This window comes from Balaenoptera musculus, chromosome 14, assembly GCF_009873245.2.
Source record: "Balaenoptera musculus isolate JJ_BM4_2016_0621 chromosome 14, mBalMus1.pri.v3, whole genome shotgun sequence".
NCBI classification, from domain to species: Eukaryota; Metazoa; Chordata; class Mammalia; order Artiodactyla; family Balaenopteridae; genus Balaenoptera; species Balaenoptera musculus.
This window is the reverse complement of record NC_045798.1, coordinates 7,554,190-7,570,084: the sequence shown is the minus strand read 5'-3', so window position 1 is coordinate 7,570,084 and position 15,895 is coordinate 7,554,190. Positions and strand designations below refer to the sequence as shown.

Sequence of the window (15,895 nt, the reverse complement as noted above, 5' to 3'; positions counted from 1 at the left end):
GGCCGGGGAGTGGGGCGGGGCCTAGAACACACCCTAGAATGCGCAGCCCGGATATCGGAATGGGTGGAATTTAGGGTGGGGCGACTTCCTATTTCGATTCTAAAGCAATCTTGGCCTCCGCTGGCCGCCGTAAAAGGGGTTGGGCTTGGTGTTCTCCCGCCAATTTAAATTTGTGGCATGGACCCTAAAGAGACTGGGAACGTCTGTTGGAGCTCGGAAGGGCGGGGACGATAAACTTGAGTGCTCCTCTTTAGTTTCTTCAATTGCAGGTGAGGAGGGTGAGCCGCGCTGCTGTAGGGAGCTGCGGGTGGATTCAGGTCGAAGTAGTAGAGGCCTCAGCTCAGTTCGATGTGTTTTCCCCTCAAGACGCTCGCGGGAGAGAGGTTGAAGTCGGTTCTTGCTGGCCCCGGTGTCTGGCCCCGGTGTCCAGCTGAGAGCATTTACGCGTGGAGGCCTAAATGAAACTGTTTCATTTCGCTTAATTCGTTAATCTATTCACCCGGCACCCAGAGGAATCTCAAATCGTTAATCACATCATGTCACTGGTCTGCTTAGTATCTTTCCCTCCCTAGCATTGAGGATGAAACCCAATCTTGTAATCAAGGATTCATTGGCTCCACCTGTTCGTTTAGCGCCCGCACTTTTCCATTCTTGCTGTGGCCCGGCAGCCGCCCCAAACTCATTCCACCCTCTGAGTCTTTGATACTCGGCCTGCATCTTTGTCCCCCCGAGCTTTACATAGTCGGCTTCTTGATATTCGGGTCTCAGCTCAGATGTCATCTCTTTCCCTTCCCAAACAGGTGTCTCTTATGCGCCCCTTCCCCCCATTCATTTGAGCACTATTTCTAATTGTGCGTTTACTTATTTTTTCGTAGGGAGGCAGTTAATAACTGGCATGAATTTGAGTCTTGTCTAGCTACATCATTAACTCGCTTTAGGTGACCTTGGCCGTTTACTTAGTCCCTGACTCATGTTTCTCAGCTGTAAAATGGATTGTTGTGCAGATTTAATGAATGATGCATTCAAACTGTTTTGCCTACTTAATACCGTCTTTATTTTATTTTTGTCTATCCTTCGTACGAGAATATAAATTTCATAATGACAAAGACCTTTTCTGTCTTCTTCACAGCTGTATTCCCAGCTCCTAGAACAGTGCCTGTCACGTAGTAGGCATTCAATAAACATTTGTCAAATGAGTGAGTGTGACAGACCTGGGAGGCTGATGATATTTCTCTATTTTTACAGATGTGGGACTCTGAGACCCATAAAAGTATTCACTCCAACCTGTCTTAATCTCCTCCCAACTCCCACCCAAACAGAGCCACTAAAATCGTGTATTCTAGCATACTTTGTTTTTGTGCCCTTGCTTACACTCCTAGTAAGAACTCTTTTCCTATATTTAAAAAGCTCCTGTGACCTTAAATTTCTAACCCAAGTGTTACTTGCTTCCACGAATAACAATAGTGAATTAGATAACACTTAAATTGAGTGCTTGCCATGAACGAAACATTGTTTTGTGAATGTTTGAAACTCATAGTGACCTTTCCAGCTACATACAACTGTATTCCTATTTTATAGACGAGAATTGAGGAACAGAAAGGTTAAGTTACTTGCTTAAGGACAGCAGCTTAGTAAATGTGAAAGAACACCAAGTCAAAAATCATTTCTTCCCTGTACTGTACCTTCCAAAGATTTAAAAACATATTTCTGCGAGCACTTACCAAAGCAACTGTAATTATTTGGTTATTGTTCCCCACTAGTTTTGATCCAAGGATTGTTTTTCATTTTAGTATTCTATGCCCACCCACATCCAATGAAATGAGTTATATAAGTCCTTGCTGATGAGATAGTTAAGTGACTCGAAAGGTTACAAATATACTCTTTGGTCCAGTCAGAAACCTAATGCAGTTTTTTCTTCCTCTCCTTAACATTTTCATTCATTGTATAACAATACTGGAAACATGAATGGACATTTTTTTTTTTTAAGTTCATCTGGAACCTTACCATTCTAAGATATCCCATACAGTCCGACTTCAGAGCCTTCACTATTTATTGCTATATTGGTTAAAGGTTTTTTCCAAATGAAAACTTGTTATAATTTCAACTAGGCACACAAAATACTAGAAGCTCTAGGACAGATTGGTAAGATTGGAATTGTTTTCTTGTGTCCCTAAACCAATAAGTTCTCTAGTGATAATCATAGCTCTAGTTCCATGTATCTTATTGATCCAAAGTGTCTAGTGACCACAGAAATAACACAAAGACAGAGAAGTCTTTACTTATTGATGTGTGTGTGTATATATGTATATTTTGGGGGGGGGGCGGATAAAGCATTTTCATTTCCCAAGGAACTGGAGTCTATGCAACAATATAATTTGGCCTAATTTTACATGTTGTCACAGGGAACGCAGTGGTTCCTGTCTCAGGAAAACAATCTCAGAAACATGTGGAATGATATTGAGCTGCTAACGAATGATGATACAGGAAGTGGGTACCTAAGTGTTGGTTCAAGAAAAGAACACGGAACTGCTTTATATCAAGTAGATTTACTAGCGAAGATCTCCTCCGAAAAGGTAATGGTTATGACGCTGACTGTTTTCTTTAACAAAATTTTTACTGAGTGTTTAGTAAGACTAGTGGCCACGTGGTAAATGTTTTATAAATGAGTATAGTCCTTTCTCAGGGAATCAAAGTTCAGTATCAGATTACTGGAAATTTCCATCTGAATTCCCCCTGCATCATCTTACGGTCAGTATTCCAAACCTGAATTTTTCATAGCTCCTCTTGACATTTTAGACATACAGATGTATATAAAATGATACAAAGAATATCCACCACCAGCTTAGGAAGTAAAACATTACCAATAGAATTGAAGCAAGCCCCTGGAGCCCGCTCCTGACCCCAGGCTCTTCTCATACTCCAGCCCTGAGTTAAGCACTCTACTGAGATTGAGATTATCCTTTCCATGAATTTCTTTCTATATTTTAACTTTCTTCTTTTAATAACTATTCCACCATTCTCACACCGGGCTTGAAACCTTATTCTCTGCCTTTTATGGAAAATATTGCTCTTAGTTTTTTATCTTTGATTTGCTTTCTCAGTAATTTGCTTTTGATAAAATTTTGATGATCGTGGTAAACAAAAGTTTCTTTTAGAGAAAGTGCAAATGATCTTCTGTCACAGTATTATAGCCCAGGATTCCTCTACTTCCCATAGTAAGTTAATGTAATGTTTAATTCTCTAATTAAGAAAAAAAAGTGTAAAAGAAAGGAGAAGAGACCAGACAAGATTTTCATTTTCTAGGGCTAGAAAGGCAGGGCCTCCTCTGGGGAACCTTATTCACAAATGGCCTCAAGTGTAGGCTTTTGACTTTTCTTCAAATGAGCATTCAGAGACACTGGCCAATAGGGATTTTTTAAAAAATCATTCTTCATTCAGCTTGTATCCTGTTGTCAGGCTATACTGCTTTGTGGCATTTAAAAGTCACAGAATTTATAAATTTTATGAGTAATACAGATAAATTGTGTTCTTTGGCATTAAATTGTTTATTTGTTAAGGCAAAAGTGTAAAGAATACCGTAAGTTCTGTAATGAGAAAGTGGTATTTCTTTATTTTTTTAATGTTACCAGCAACCTTAAAAGATGGAAGTGACCCAGGCCACTTGATCTCTGAGGGCTCCTGTTGAAAAATAATAGTGTGTATTGAGCTTTGAATTCAGTTAACAACTAAAGTTCCATTTGTTATTAGCTTGGGGCATTACTTGTAGCAAATGCTGTGTTCACAACCCGTGGTAGGCCCTTGGTAAGGTAACATTATCTCTTCTTTTTAGGATCTTTCCTTAAAGTTAGGCAGACAGGACACAAGCAATAAAAGATATCTATCTAGATGTGCAAGTCAGTATATGAGAAATACCAAATGAATGGTACAGACAGTAAATGCAGTAGGAATTCAGAGGATGGAGAGCTCACTGTGGGTTGGGACAATTTAAGGAGCATTTCATAAACTAGCACCTGACTTGGGCATTAAGAAAAAAAAGGGAAAATGAAAGCACAGCTTACCAAAATATGTGGAATGCAGCAAAAGTAGTGCTTAGAGGGAAATTGAATGCATATATTAGAAAAAAAGAAAGATCTAAAATCAATAATATAAGTTTCAAGTTAGGAAACTAGAAAAAGAAGATGGACTTCCCTGGTGGTCCAGTGGTTAAGACTCCATGCTTCCAATTCAGGGGGCACGGGTTTGATCCCTGGTGAGGGAACTAGATCCAACATGCCACAACTAAGACCCAGTGCAGCCAAATAAATAAATTAATTAAATATTTTTAAAAAGAAAGAAAGAAATAACAAGAGAGCAAAAATTAATGAAATTGAAAATAGGAAATCAATAGAGAAAATCAATGAAACCAAAAGCTGGTTCTTTGAAAACATGAATAAAATCTATAAGCCACCAGCCAGGATAACTAAGAAAAAAGAGGGAAGACACAAATTACTAATATCAGGAATGAAAGAGGGGGCATCACCACAGATTCTGTGGACATTAAAAGGATAATCAAGAATATTATGAACATCTCTATGCCCACAGATTTGATAACCTAATGAACTGGACCAAGTCCTTGAAAAACACAATCTGCTAAAACTCACACAAGGAGTAAACAACCTGAAAAGGTGACATACTGTTTGATTCCAACTCTATGACATTCTGGAAAATGAAAAGACAGTGAAAAAAAGATCAGCGGTTGCCAGGGTTTGGGGGTTGGAGGGAAGGTTGACTAGGCAGAGCACGGAGGATTTTCGGGTAGAGAAAATATTCTGTATGAGACCATAATGCTAGATGTGTGTACCACAGAGTGTAAAACACCAAGAGTGAACTGTAATGTAAACCGTGGACTTTGGGTGATTATAATGTGTCAGTGTAGGTTCATCAATTGCAACAAATGTATCATCTGGTGAGGAACGTTGACAATGTGGGAGGCTATGCATGTGTGGAACACCAGCTATGTGGGACATCTCTATAGTTCCCTTTGAATTTTGCTATGAATGTAAAACTGCTCTTAAAAATTAAAGTCTTGGGAACTCCCTGGCGGTCCAGTGGTGAGGACTCCGCACTCTCACTGCCAAGGGCCCGGGTTCAATCCTCGGTTGGGAAATTAAAATCCCACAAGCCTCCCAGCACGGCCAAAAAAAGTCTTAAAAAGAAGAGGGGGAAGAGCAGTCCAGGCAGAGAAAACAGCCTGGGTAGACCCCTACTAGGACGTGTAGCACAGTTTCTTCTTTGCGACACTTTGGTGTAACTTTTCACTAATTGAAGAAGCAAGTTAAGAGTATAAGCGGGATCAGGGGCTTCCCTGGTGGCGCAGTGGTGAAGAATCCTCCTGCCAATGCAGGAGACACGGGTTCGAGCCCAGGTCTGGGAAGATCCCACATGCTGCGGAGCAACTAAGCCCGTGTACCACAACTACTGAGCCTGCGCTCTAGAGCCCGTGAGCCACAACTGCTGAGCCTGCGTGCCACAACTGTGGAAGCCCGCATGCCTAGAGCCCGTGCTCTGCAACAAGAGAAGTCACCTCAATGAGAAGCCCACGCACCACAACAGAGAGTAGCCCCTGCTTGCCACAACTAGAGAAAGCCGGCACACAGCAACAAAGACCCAATGTAGCCAAAAATAAATAAATAAATAAAATAAATTTATTTAAAAAAAAAAAGAGTATAAGAGGGATCAGAATGTAGTTTTCAAAAGTTATACCTGCAGAAGGTGACCATTGAAACAGGTATAAAATGAGCTGATTGGCTTAGTTTGTCAGAGAAGATTAAGAGTAATTAACATTTATCCGAGCATATGCTACAGGCAAGGTTCCCTTCTAATCCCTTTACGTGAATTAATTCACTGAATCTCCATACTAGCCAGCGTTGTAGGCATTATTATTATTATTATTATTCCAGCTTTACCAGAGAGTCAGTTGAGGCATTTGCTTGAGATTACTCAGCTAGTAAGTGACAGCATTCTCAACTACTGAGCTATCCAACTGCTTCAAGATTATGTGTGGAGGGCTTCCCTGGTGGCGCAGTGGTTAAGAATCCGCCTGCCAATTCAGGGGACACGGGTTCAAGCCCTGGTCCAGGAAGATCCCACATGTCATGGAGCAACTAAGCCCGTGTACCACAACTGCTGAACCTGTGCTCTGGAGCCCGCGAGCCACAACTACTGAGCCCACGAGCCACAACTACTGAAGCCCATGCACCTAGAGCCCGTGCTTCACAACAAGAGAAGCCACCTCAATGAGAAGCCCATGCACCGCAACAAAGAGTGGCCCCCACTCACCACAAGTAGAGAAAGCCCGTGCACAGCAGCAAAGACCCAATGCAACTAAAAAAATAATAAATTAATTAATTAATTTTAAAAAAATGATTATGTGTGGGAAGCTCTAATCAACAGAAGCTACAAACAGGAGACTGATATTTGGCTTGCATTGTGTTTTTTAAAATGTTGACTTAGTTGCCAATATTTAAAAATTAGAATATTTCACCTAAAGCTCCAGATTTTCTTGGTAAATTGGAAGCTGTGGCCATGCCAGGATCGCATTTCCACGGGGCATTCATCTGGCTGACTCTGCTCTCTTTAGTTTACCTGGGGCCTCGTGTCCTCCAGTTCACAGTCCCCCTCCCTGCTGTTTCCCAGACCCTGAGACTTATGCCACTATTGGTTCATGCATTTATGTTAATGCCTGCTGGCTTCTCCAGGCGTAAGCTCTGCCCTTAGGAAACAAAGACTTGTACTTTTGAATCCTTTGCCCTGTTCTAGCAACCCTGGACTATTTCCCTGTTCTAGGCTCTGAACGGATTCAAGATATATCATACAAAGAAAAGCTTGACTAATTAGATATATGGGCTAAAGAAAGAAGACCTATCAAGTGAAGTTTTAAACTTGGGTGCTTGCGACTATGGTGATACTATTGATAGGTATTGTTAAACATGTATAAAAATGTTTTATTTTAGTCCTGCTTTTCCCTCCCACAGGCCTCATTAAATCCAAAACTACAAGCATGCAGCTTAAGTGATGGGTTTATTATTGTAGCGGACCAATCAGTGATACTGTTGGACAGTATTTGTAGATTGCTTCAATTGCATCTTATATTTGGTAAGTCTAATGTAATGCAGTAAAGTAAGTTGGAAGTCAACTATATCTTGCTACCAATTTCTACAGCATTGCCTTTTCTTTACTCCATTATTTATAAGACTCGAAATTACACTAATTTCAAGAAATTAATCTTGAGTGCCTTGTGCTGAGTACCAGACAGAACAGGTACTGAGATGATCCCTTCTCTCAATAAGTCTAAGGAAAAACATACATGGAAAGCAACAATTTATTTGCATGGTTTTTGTGTTAGAATACTGTAGAAAACAGTTGAGCCCAATTATGTTTAAGTTCCTGAATCTTGTACATAATTTCAATACCATCAACAGATATTTGAATACTTTTAGCACTATAAAAAGTTTTTAAAAAGTACTTATGAATTAATTCTTTATTGAGTTAAAGGGCTTTAAGTGTGTATATGCAAGTATGAACTTCAGAGTAAATTAAGGGACAGACAAGTCAGTGATTATGCTGGAAAATAGGTGATAGTATTATGAAATTTTTTCTGAAGTTTTGAGAGAAAGATGGTTATTGAAATGTTTGCGTAAGAACAGCTGAAAATTAATTAATTAATTATTTTTTAAAAGAACTTAGATGAAAAGGAATTAGAAGGTATGCACATAAGAACAAAATCTTGATCGCAGTTTGCAGGAGAGAAACCCATATTTTGTGGAATCTTAATGCATCTACCCTGATGGGTCCCCAAGATTCACATTTTCACCAATGAAAAGTGAGGCTGTGTTTACATATAATACTTTTTTTAAAATAAATTTGTTTGTTTATTTATTTATTTATTTTTGGCTGCGTTGGGTCTTTGTTGCTGTGCGTGGGCTTTCTCTAATTGTGGCGAGCGGGGGCTACTCTTCGTTGCCGTGCACAGGCTTCTCATTGCAGTGGCTTCTCTTGTTGAGGAGCATGGGCTCTAGGCACGTGGGCTTCAGTAGTTGTGGCACGCGGGCTCAGTAGTTGTGGCTCATGGGCTGTAGAGCGCAGGCTCAGTAGTTGTGGTGCATGAGCTTAGTTACTCCGCGGCATGTGGGATCTTCCCAGAGCAGGGATCAAACCCGTTGTCCCCTGCATTGGCAGGCGGATTCTTAACTACTGTGCCAGCAGGGAAGTCCCTACATATAATACTTTTGTATAAAGATATTGCTGCTGAATAATTTTAGTTATAAGCAATTTATATGTTACTGCTTTTGTCTCTTAGTCTTCCCCTCTCGGTCTCCATGTCATTCCCCTTGGCCTTCTTGCTGTGTGCAAGCAATAACTTCCTCACCTCCTTCAAGTCTTTGTTCAAATCTCACCTTATCACAGGCGGCTCTCCTGAGCACTCCAGTTAATACTGCATGGCTCTTCTGAGTTCTCTTTCCCTGCTCTACTTTTTCTGTTTGCCAGAGAATTTATCACCTTTGTGTATGTCATACAATTTGATTACTATGCTGACTGTTTATCATCTATTTCTGCCTTAGAATTTGAGCTCTATGAAGGTGGGACTCTTGTTATTATTCTCAGATATATGCAAAAGACCTAGAACAATGCTTAGCATATACTAAGTGCTCAGCAAATATTTGTTGACAAAGAGTCAGTAGCACTCGTTTTTACATTAGTCACTACTTTCATGACATATTTAAAAGAAGCTTAAAGAGTTGACTTTTAATAACAAAATTTGCAATATTTTGTGTTGAAAATAAACATTTTCAGAGGAAGCTTGTAACTTTGACTTGAAATTTTCAGATACTGAAGTGGATGTGGTTGGCCTATGTCAAGAAGGAAAGTTTCTTCTGGTTGGGGAGAGAAGTGGCAACTTACATCTTATTCATGTAACATCAAAGCAAACATTACTCACCAATGTAAGACCCTGTTATGTTTTTCATCTTCGTTATCTAAATTCTAAATTATCTTTTAGATAGCTAAAGCTCTAGCAAAGCATTACTTGATTTGTGGCCTAAATTAAAAGAATAATGTTTCTTTACATTGAATTTAAGAATCATACCTTAGAAACTGTCTGAAAAAAAAGGGCACAACCTAAAAGTTGAGAATTATGTTTTATTGGGCGGACTTTCTGAGAACTTCAGGCCCGGGAGGCAGCCTCTCAGATGCTCTGAAGAGGTGAGGGAGGAGCCAGGGTACATAGGAGTTTTGCAAGGTAGACCAGGTAGTCGGAACATCAAAAGATTACCGTTAAAGAAAACCAGGTATATCGGGTTAATAAATTTAGCGTTTTCTATGTATGGAAGATGCAAGAGTCTGGGCTCATTGAAGTTATTCCTTTGATATACACCGTTGCCGTCTAGGGCCAGTATCCTGTGCTTTTCCATCCTGAGTCCCCTCAGGATGCACAGTTGGGGGTTGCTGCAATGGCTGATGGCTTGACAGTGGGCAACCTGTTTATCTCCATCCTGGGCTCCCTCTTGGCTTGATGGTCGCAGCATCCTTTGTTTGCTAATATGGCAGGCAACATTTTTCATCCACAAAACATATGCAATAAATGCAAAATTGAAAAAGTATGGTTTGAAGATAGTATACTTGTCCAAAGCAGTTTTGTATTGAAAATAAACATTTTTGGAGGAAGCTTGTAAATAGCTTTCCATTTGAAAACTAAAATGTTTGGAATATAGGCAGAATTATTGCTAATGATAATTGATATCCCTAGAGTTTAAAGAATATAATCCTTGACTGTAATTTTCTGGGTTTAATCTTATCATTTGAAATTAATTTGCAATTAGGCTTTTGTTCAGAAAGCTAATGATGAAAATCAGTGTACTTACCGGAATCTTGTTATTGAGAAAGATAGTTCAAATGAAGGTAAGTGTTTTTAATTTCTTTTTTAATGTCTTCTTATTAATACCCAGTCAAAAAATCAGATTTATAGTTAATATATTATGTAAATTAATTGGTGCTACCTACACAATGTTAAACTTTCTAGGGATGCAATTAATATTATTTTAAAAAACAAGTTTTTGATTTTAGCTCTTTTCGGAGGCTTAAATGTACTCTTCTTAAGTATAATATCCTAAACTTCTTACAGTTTTGAGAGTTCTATAGATTATCAGGGAGACATAATATTCTTTTAATATGTTCTTATGGGTTTCAGTGTATTTATCGTATTTCTTTTTAACAAATGTTAACTGGACCTTAATTTATTTTGATGTATCTGAGTTTCTTTTTTTCTGGCAAATGAAATTTGGTTTGTAGAAGTTTCAAAGAAGTTACCATTGTTTTTGCAAATAACTTACCAATTCTTTGTAAATAAGCTTTGTATTGTTACCGTGTTATTTTATTATTAGACTTTAAATGAGCAAATGGACATACTTTTAAGCTAGATCCAGACCCTGGTTTAAATTTTATATCATGTGCCTTTTAAAGAAGCTGGCTTGATTTTATTTTAATAGGTACCTATTATATGCTGCTTCTTACAAACAATGGATTTTTTTGTATTACAAACCTTCAGCTTGTAAAAATTCAACAAGGTAAGTAATGTATTATTTTCTTATTACTGATTTGCAGCAATATTTCTTATTAGTTTTCCAGGTAAATTTTAAAATAGACTCTTTAAGAATATTTTAGTTTAACTACATTCTATGATATTGGGTATACTTTAAAGTATTTGTAATATACTTATTCTCCACAGTTAGGGCTACAACAGGATCTGAAGAAATATTTATTTATAGCCTTCAAGGACTTTACTTAGTTGGGGAGACAGGAGTAACGCTAGCATAGTAATAAATGCTTTTTGATGGAATGAATGAACCTGGAAACTGAAATGATTTTGTAAGTGTTAACAATACAAGGCAATAATCTAGAGTGTGTGCTAAGTGAGTGGTGTGGACCATACATCCCTCTGAGCTGGCAGAGATTGAGGAATTGATTCCGGGCATGTATTCAACAAATATTTTTTAAAGATCTACTCTGTGCTAAGAATGTGCCAAGTTCTGGGGATACAACAAGATTTAAGATACAAGGTTCTCTATAGTTTAATGAAGGAGCCAGACAAGTGAAACAGCTCTTCCAAAAGGGAGTGCAAAGTGATGAAGACTTCACAGGTAGGACTTCAGAGCTTGAATAGGAGAGTTGGAGCAGGGAGAAGACCATCTTAGTAGGAAGAACCTTTTAAGGGAAGGTGTGGAGAGACATTGTAGGGACCGTAAGGCAGCCTGGCTGGTGCCCCGAGTACGACATGTCATCGCAGTTTATTTCATTGGTCAAGGGCAAAACTGAAAAGTCACCAGCACCTTATGAATTTCTGACCAGTGTTCCTCTCCCTAGATTGTATGTAATTTAACCTTGACACAAAAGGGGAGATTCATATGTATTTTATAGGTTATAGTGTAAATTCAGCCTACTTTCTCTTTTTCATGCAGCGATTGAAAAGGTAGACTTCCATACGGCAAAAAAGGTAAGAACACAAAACCACACTGTCTTCTAGAAACTTAGATTTAATGTCAGTTTAGGAAAGTGTTTCTGCATAATTGTCTAATGGTTGATATTTTGGGAATTAACATGATAAAACATTTTAATAATATTCCTATTTTTAAAAATACATTTATAGCTATTGATTTAAACTGATTTTTTATCAGTCTTTCCAAGGAATTTGGACTATGGAGCATATATATAACATTCTTATTTTTTAAATCTTGCAGTTACAAGGACAAATCAAGTCCAGTTTTATTTCTACTGAAAATTGTCATACCCTTGGTTGTCTCAATCTTGTGGCTGGTGATTTAGCAAGCGAAATCCCTGTGATAATTGGGGTAATTCTTTTCTTTTTATAAAATTTTGGGCTTTTTTTCTGAAATGTTTCTTCATTAAAACATAGTTTTGGTAAAATTACAAATTAATTTGTAGTGTATAACAGAAACAGGGAAATTATAAAATGAAGGTCATAAAATTAACTCAACAAGTAAAACTAAGTCTCTGTGTTGGAAAAAATATTGCATCTTTATTTTCACTAATCTCTACCTGACATTTAGCATGTCTTTCAATTATGAGTGTAGGCAAAAACAACAGCAGCAAACAAAACATCTAATATTATATTCAAGGAGTAGGCAAAAATTCTATATTGAATTATATTATTACAGCATTTACAACATTTTTACTTGCCAAATTTATATAACATGTTAAGAAGCAGTCACTTTTCCCCGTTTTGTGTATCTAGTTCAGTATTTCATCAGGGTTTCAAATAATTTGAAGCGAATATTTATGAATGATTTTCAAATATTAGTAGTTATTTTAATGAAAATACTTCATCAAAGGTTATCTTTATCTTGTAATGCTGGAGGAGGTCTTGAAGCTTACCTGATGTCTCTAGAGTGAGTTGCCTGAATATGCCTCCTCCTTATTAAATGTTCATGTGATAACAGTGCACAGCAGGAGTTTGCTGTTTTTTCCATTCTGTTCTGTTGAAAACAAACTAAGAGAGGAACGAGATGATAAGAGCTAGCTGGGCTTGAATATATAAATATATTTTGAAATTAGTCACATGTACAACTTAGATGTTTCTACTTGGTGGAGAATTCAGATCTAGACCCAAGTTTGTAATTGACATACTATTTTCACTTCTGTAGGGAACTGGTAATTGTGCATTCTCAAAATGGGAACCAGATTCTTCTAGGAAAGGGATGACCGTTAAGAGTGTTATTGATGCAGAGATTATTGAAGGTAACATCAGTTAATGAAACTACTTTTGGTACTTGTGAGTTGTCGTTTTCATGTCAGTACACTAAGTCTGGCATATGAGCCGTTTTACCAAACCTTGGAAACAAGCCAGCTTAGTCTGATGATCGTCCATGTATTTGGCTTCTTAGCATGTTGCAATTGTTACTCTTCATTTTGGGAGGTTTTACGTTTTAGTGATCCTCCAAAAAAGTAGAGAAACGGGAATAAATGGGAATGGGAACTTCTTTTTTAAGTGTAGTTCTGCCTTTCCATAAATATGTTAGTTTACTATTTTAAATATGGCTATATGTAACCCAGAAACATAGTCCTTACACACCTTGTTTTCTCTTTTGTAGGTGCAAAGAAGTTCCAGCTGATAGACAATCTACTTTTTGTTCTTGATACCAGTGTATGTTTCTGATACTTCCCCTTAAGTATTTTCACTTGGTGTTCTGTTTAACAACAGAAATTTTGTCGAACTTAACAAAGACAAGGACTTTAGCCAGGGTAGATTACTATCTTGTGTAATGTGCTTTATTTCAGTTACATATCAAAAGATAGATTCCAAAATGTAAATTTTTAGTCGTTAACAGGACGTATCAGTGAAATGTCTCTTTTGCAGAACGTGCTGAGCTTATGGGATATTTACACCCTAACTCCCATATGGAACTGGCCCTCCCTTCACATAGAAGACTTTCTTCTCACCACAGAAGCAGATTCGCCTTCATCAGTCACGTGGTACATTATGACGCTCATATTGATTTCCCTTCTGTTAGAACCAGGTTTCTTGCCTGGTTCTGTTCAGATCATTTCTTATGTGTTACATTCCAGATAACACTGTGAACAGACTGACAGGGTAAAGACCATTTCATTGTTAGCCAAATTCATTGAGAACAAATAGGCAACACAAAAACCTCCAAGTGAATGTGTTAGAAAGAGTGTGAGTCTGGGCCATAAACATTCAGAAGTCAAGTTCAGTATCTTCTGTGTGAATTAATTTTTACTATTATACAAGGATATCACTTTGACTTAGCTTATGTCTAGCAGTTGGCTTCTTTGATTCACTTAAACCTTCTTTTCTCTTTCAGGCAAGGGATTACAAATCTCAAGTTAGTAGCTCTGACAACTACTACTAATAAGAAGGTATTGGAAAATTTATATCACATTCATCCATATTATGTGTTAGAAATAGCATTTATATAAAAGTACTAGTTGTTAAGTAGTACTCACAGCATATTAGCTCTTAGTTCACACAGGTACTTGACAGATCAGAAATAACCCTGCAGAGCTCTTTTTTCTCATAAAAAAAAAAAAGGTATAAATCTCAGCTCCACATTTTAATTGGAGCATTTCAGGAATAAAAATGTCTGTAAGAAAATGTTTATTATAGTGATACTTATGTAGTTCTGGCACTGAGGAATTACATTTGCCTTAAAAACAAATTGTAGAATGGACTCCAGGTACGTGGATTTTCATTTAACAGATTTAAAAGGTAAGATAGAACATAATTTTCTATGTAACATTTAAATAATACAGTAACAGATTTACTTATTTTTTGCACTTAACTTTGTATCAAGTGTTTTAATCTATGCCCTAGATTGTGAAGTGCTGTCTTGTGCTCATAGGTTTATATTGACCTAAGACATTAATTGCTGTCCTATTTTTCTTAGATGAGAAACCTCATGGTCTATTCATTACCTATGATGGAAATACTATATTCTTTGGAAGTATCTAGTGTTTCTTCTCTGGTCCAAACAGGAATTAGCACAGTAAGTTGATGTGTATTTTGAACTAATATATTTTTTTATAATTGAAAAAAAATAAGAATAACTAAGCTAAGCATGAGTGGAACCTAGTGGAATACCTGGATAGATCTCAGGTAAACCATATTTATTGTTATCAGAGGTCCTCAAATATGTTTACAGGAGGTCAGTCTTCATTTAAGAAGAAGGAAATTAATCAAATAAAACATCAGTCAATTGCACATTCAATTTTCTTGTCTCTCCACAGGAAATACAGATGATTGTTAATTTGGGGGAGGTTATTGCTTGCTTTTTTTTTTTGGCCGCTTTGGGTCTTCGTTGCTGCGCGCGGGCTTTCTCTAGTTGTGGCGAGCGGGGGCTACTCTTCGTTGCGGTGCGCGGGCTTCTCATTGCGGTGGCTTCTCTTGTTGCAGAGCACGGGCTCTAGGCACATGGGCTTCGGTAGTTGCAGCACTCAGGCTCAGTAGTTGCAGCACACAGGCCCTAGAGCGCGCAGGCTTCAGTAGTTGCAGCGTGGGCTCTAGGGCACACGGGCTTCAGTAGTTGTGGCTCGTGGGCTCTAGAGCAGAGGCTCAGTAGTTGTGGCGCACAGGCTAAGTTGCTTTGCGGCATGTAGGATCTTTCCAGACCAGGGATCGAACCCCTGTCCCCTGCATTGCCAGGCGGATTTTTTTTTTTTTTGAATTTATTTATTTATTTTTGGCTGCGTTGGGTCTTCGTTGCTGCGCACAGGCTTTCTCCATTTGCGGCGAGTGGGGGTTACTCCTTGCTGCGGTGTGCGGGCTTCTCCTTGCAGTGGCTTCTCTTGTTGCAGAGCTCGGGCTCTAGGCGCGTGGGCTTCAGTAGTTGTGGTGCACGGGCTCTAGAGCGCAGGCTCAGTAGTTGTGGCGCACAGACTTAGTTGCTCCGCGGCATGTGGGATCTTCCCGGACCAGGGCTTGAACCTCTGTCCCCTGCATTTGTAGGCGGATTCTCAACCACTGCGCCACCAGGGAAGCCCCTGTTTTATCTCTTTTTATATACACACGTTGTATTTTTCCAAACCATTTGGAAATTACTTGCAGACATCATGACCTCTCACTCCTAATTCCAGCGGGTATCTCCTAAGAATAAGGCCCACAAAATTTAACATTAATGCAATACTATTATGAAATATGCCATCCAAGTTCAAATTTTACCAATTGTGCCAATTACTTGAGAACTTTTTTTTGTTCCTGACCCAGGATTCAATCAAACATCACGAATTGAATTTTGTTGTCATGGTCACATGGTAGTCTACTTTAATCTCTAAAACTTCCCTAGTCTGTTTTTGTCTTTTCGGACATTGACATTTTTCGAGTCCTAGC

At 38.3% G+C, this 15,895-nt stretch overlaps 1 protein-coding gene across 2 annotated transcripts in view; it reads left to right on the top strand.

Annotated features, from left to right (window-relative positions):
- Positions 1-172: 172 nt before the first annotated feature.
- KNTC1 (kinetochore associated 1) overlaps positions 173-15,895 on the top strand; it is a 67,799-nt gene continuing 52,076 nt past the window's right edge. For both annotated transcript variants that reach the window (XM_036824101.1, XM_036824100.1), the window contains exons 1-13: positions 173-269; positions 2,403-2,573; positions 7,014-7,134; positions 8,866-8,981; positions 9,858-9,936; positions 10,524-10,601; positions 11,493-11,527; positions 11,772-11,882; positions 12,696-12,789; positions 13,143-13,195; positions 13,409-13,524; positions 13,875-13,929; positions 14,457-14,555. In XM_036824101.1, coding sequence (XP_036679996.1) covers positions 2,445-2,573; positions 7,014-7,134; positions 8,866-8,981; positions 9,858-9,936; positions 10,524-10,601; positions 11,493-11,527; positions 11,772-11,882; positions 12,696-12,789; positions 13,143-13,195; positions 13,409-13,524; positions 13,875-13,929; positions 14,457-14,555 — 1,086 coding nt within the window. In that variant the 5' untranslated portion in view covers positions 173-269; positions 2,403-2,444. The remainder of the gene's footprint in view (positions 270-2,402; positions 2,574-7,013; positions 7,135-8,865; positions 8,982-9,857; positions 9,937-10,523; positions 10,602-11,492; positions 11,528-11,771; positions 11,883-12,695; positions 12,790-13,142; positions 13,196-13,408; positions 13,525-13,874; positions 13,930-14,456; positions 14,556-15,895) is intronic.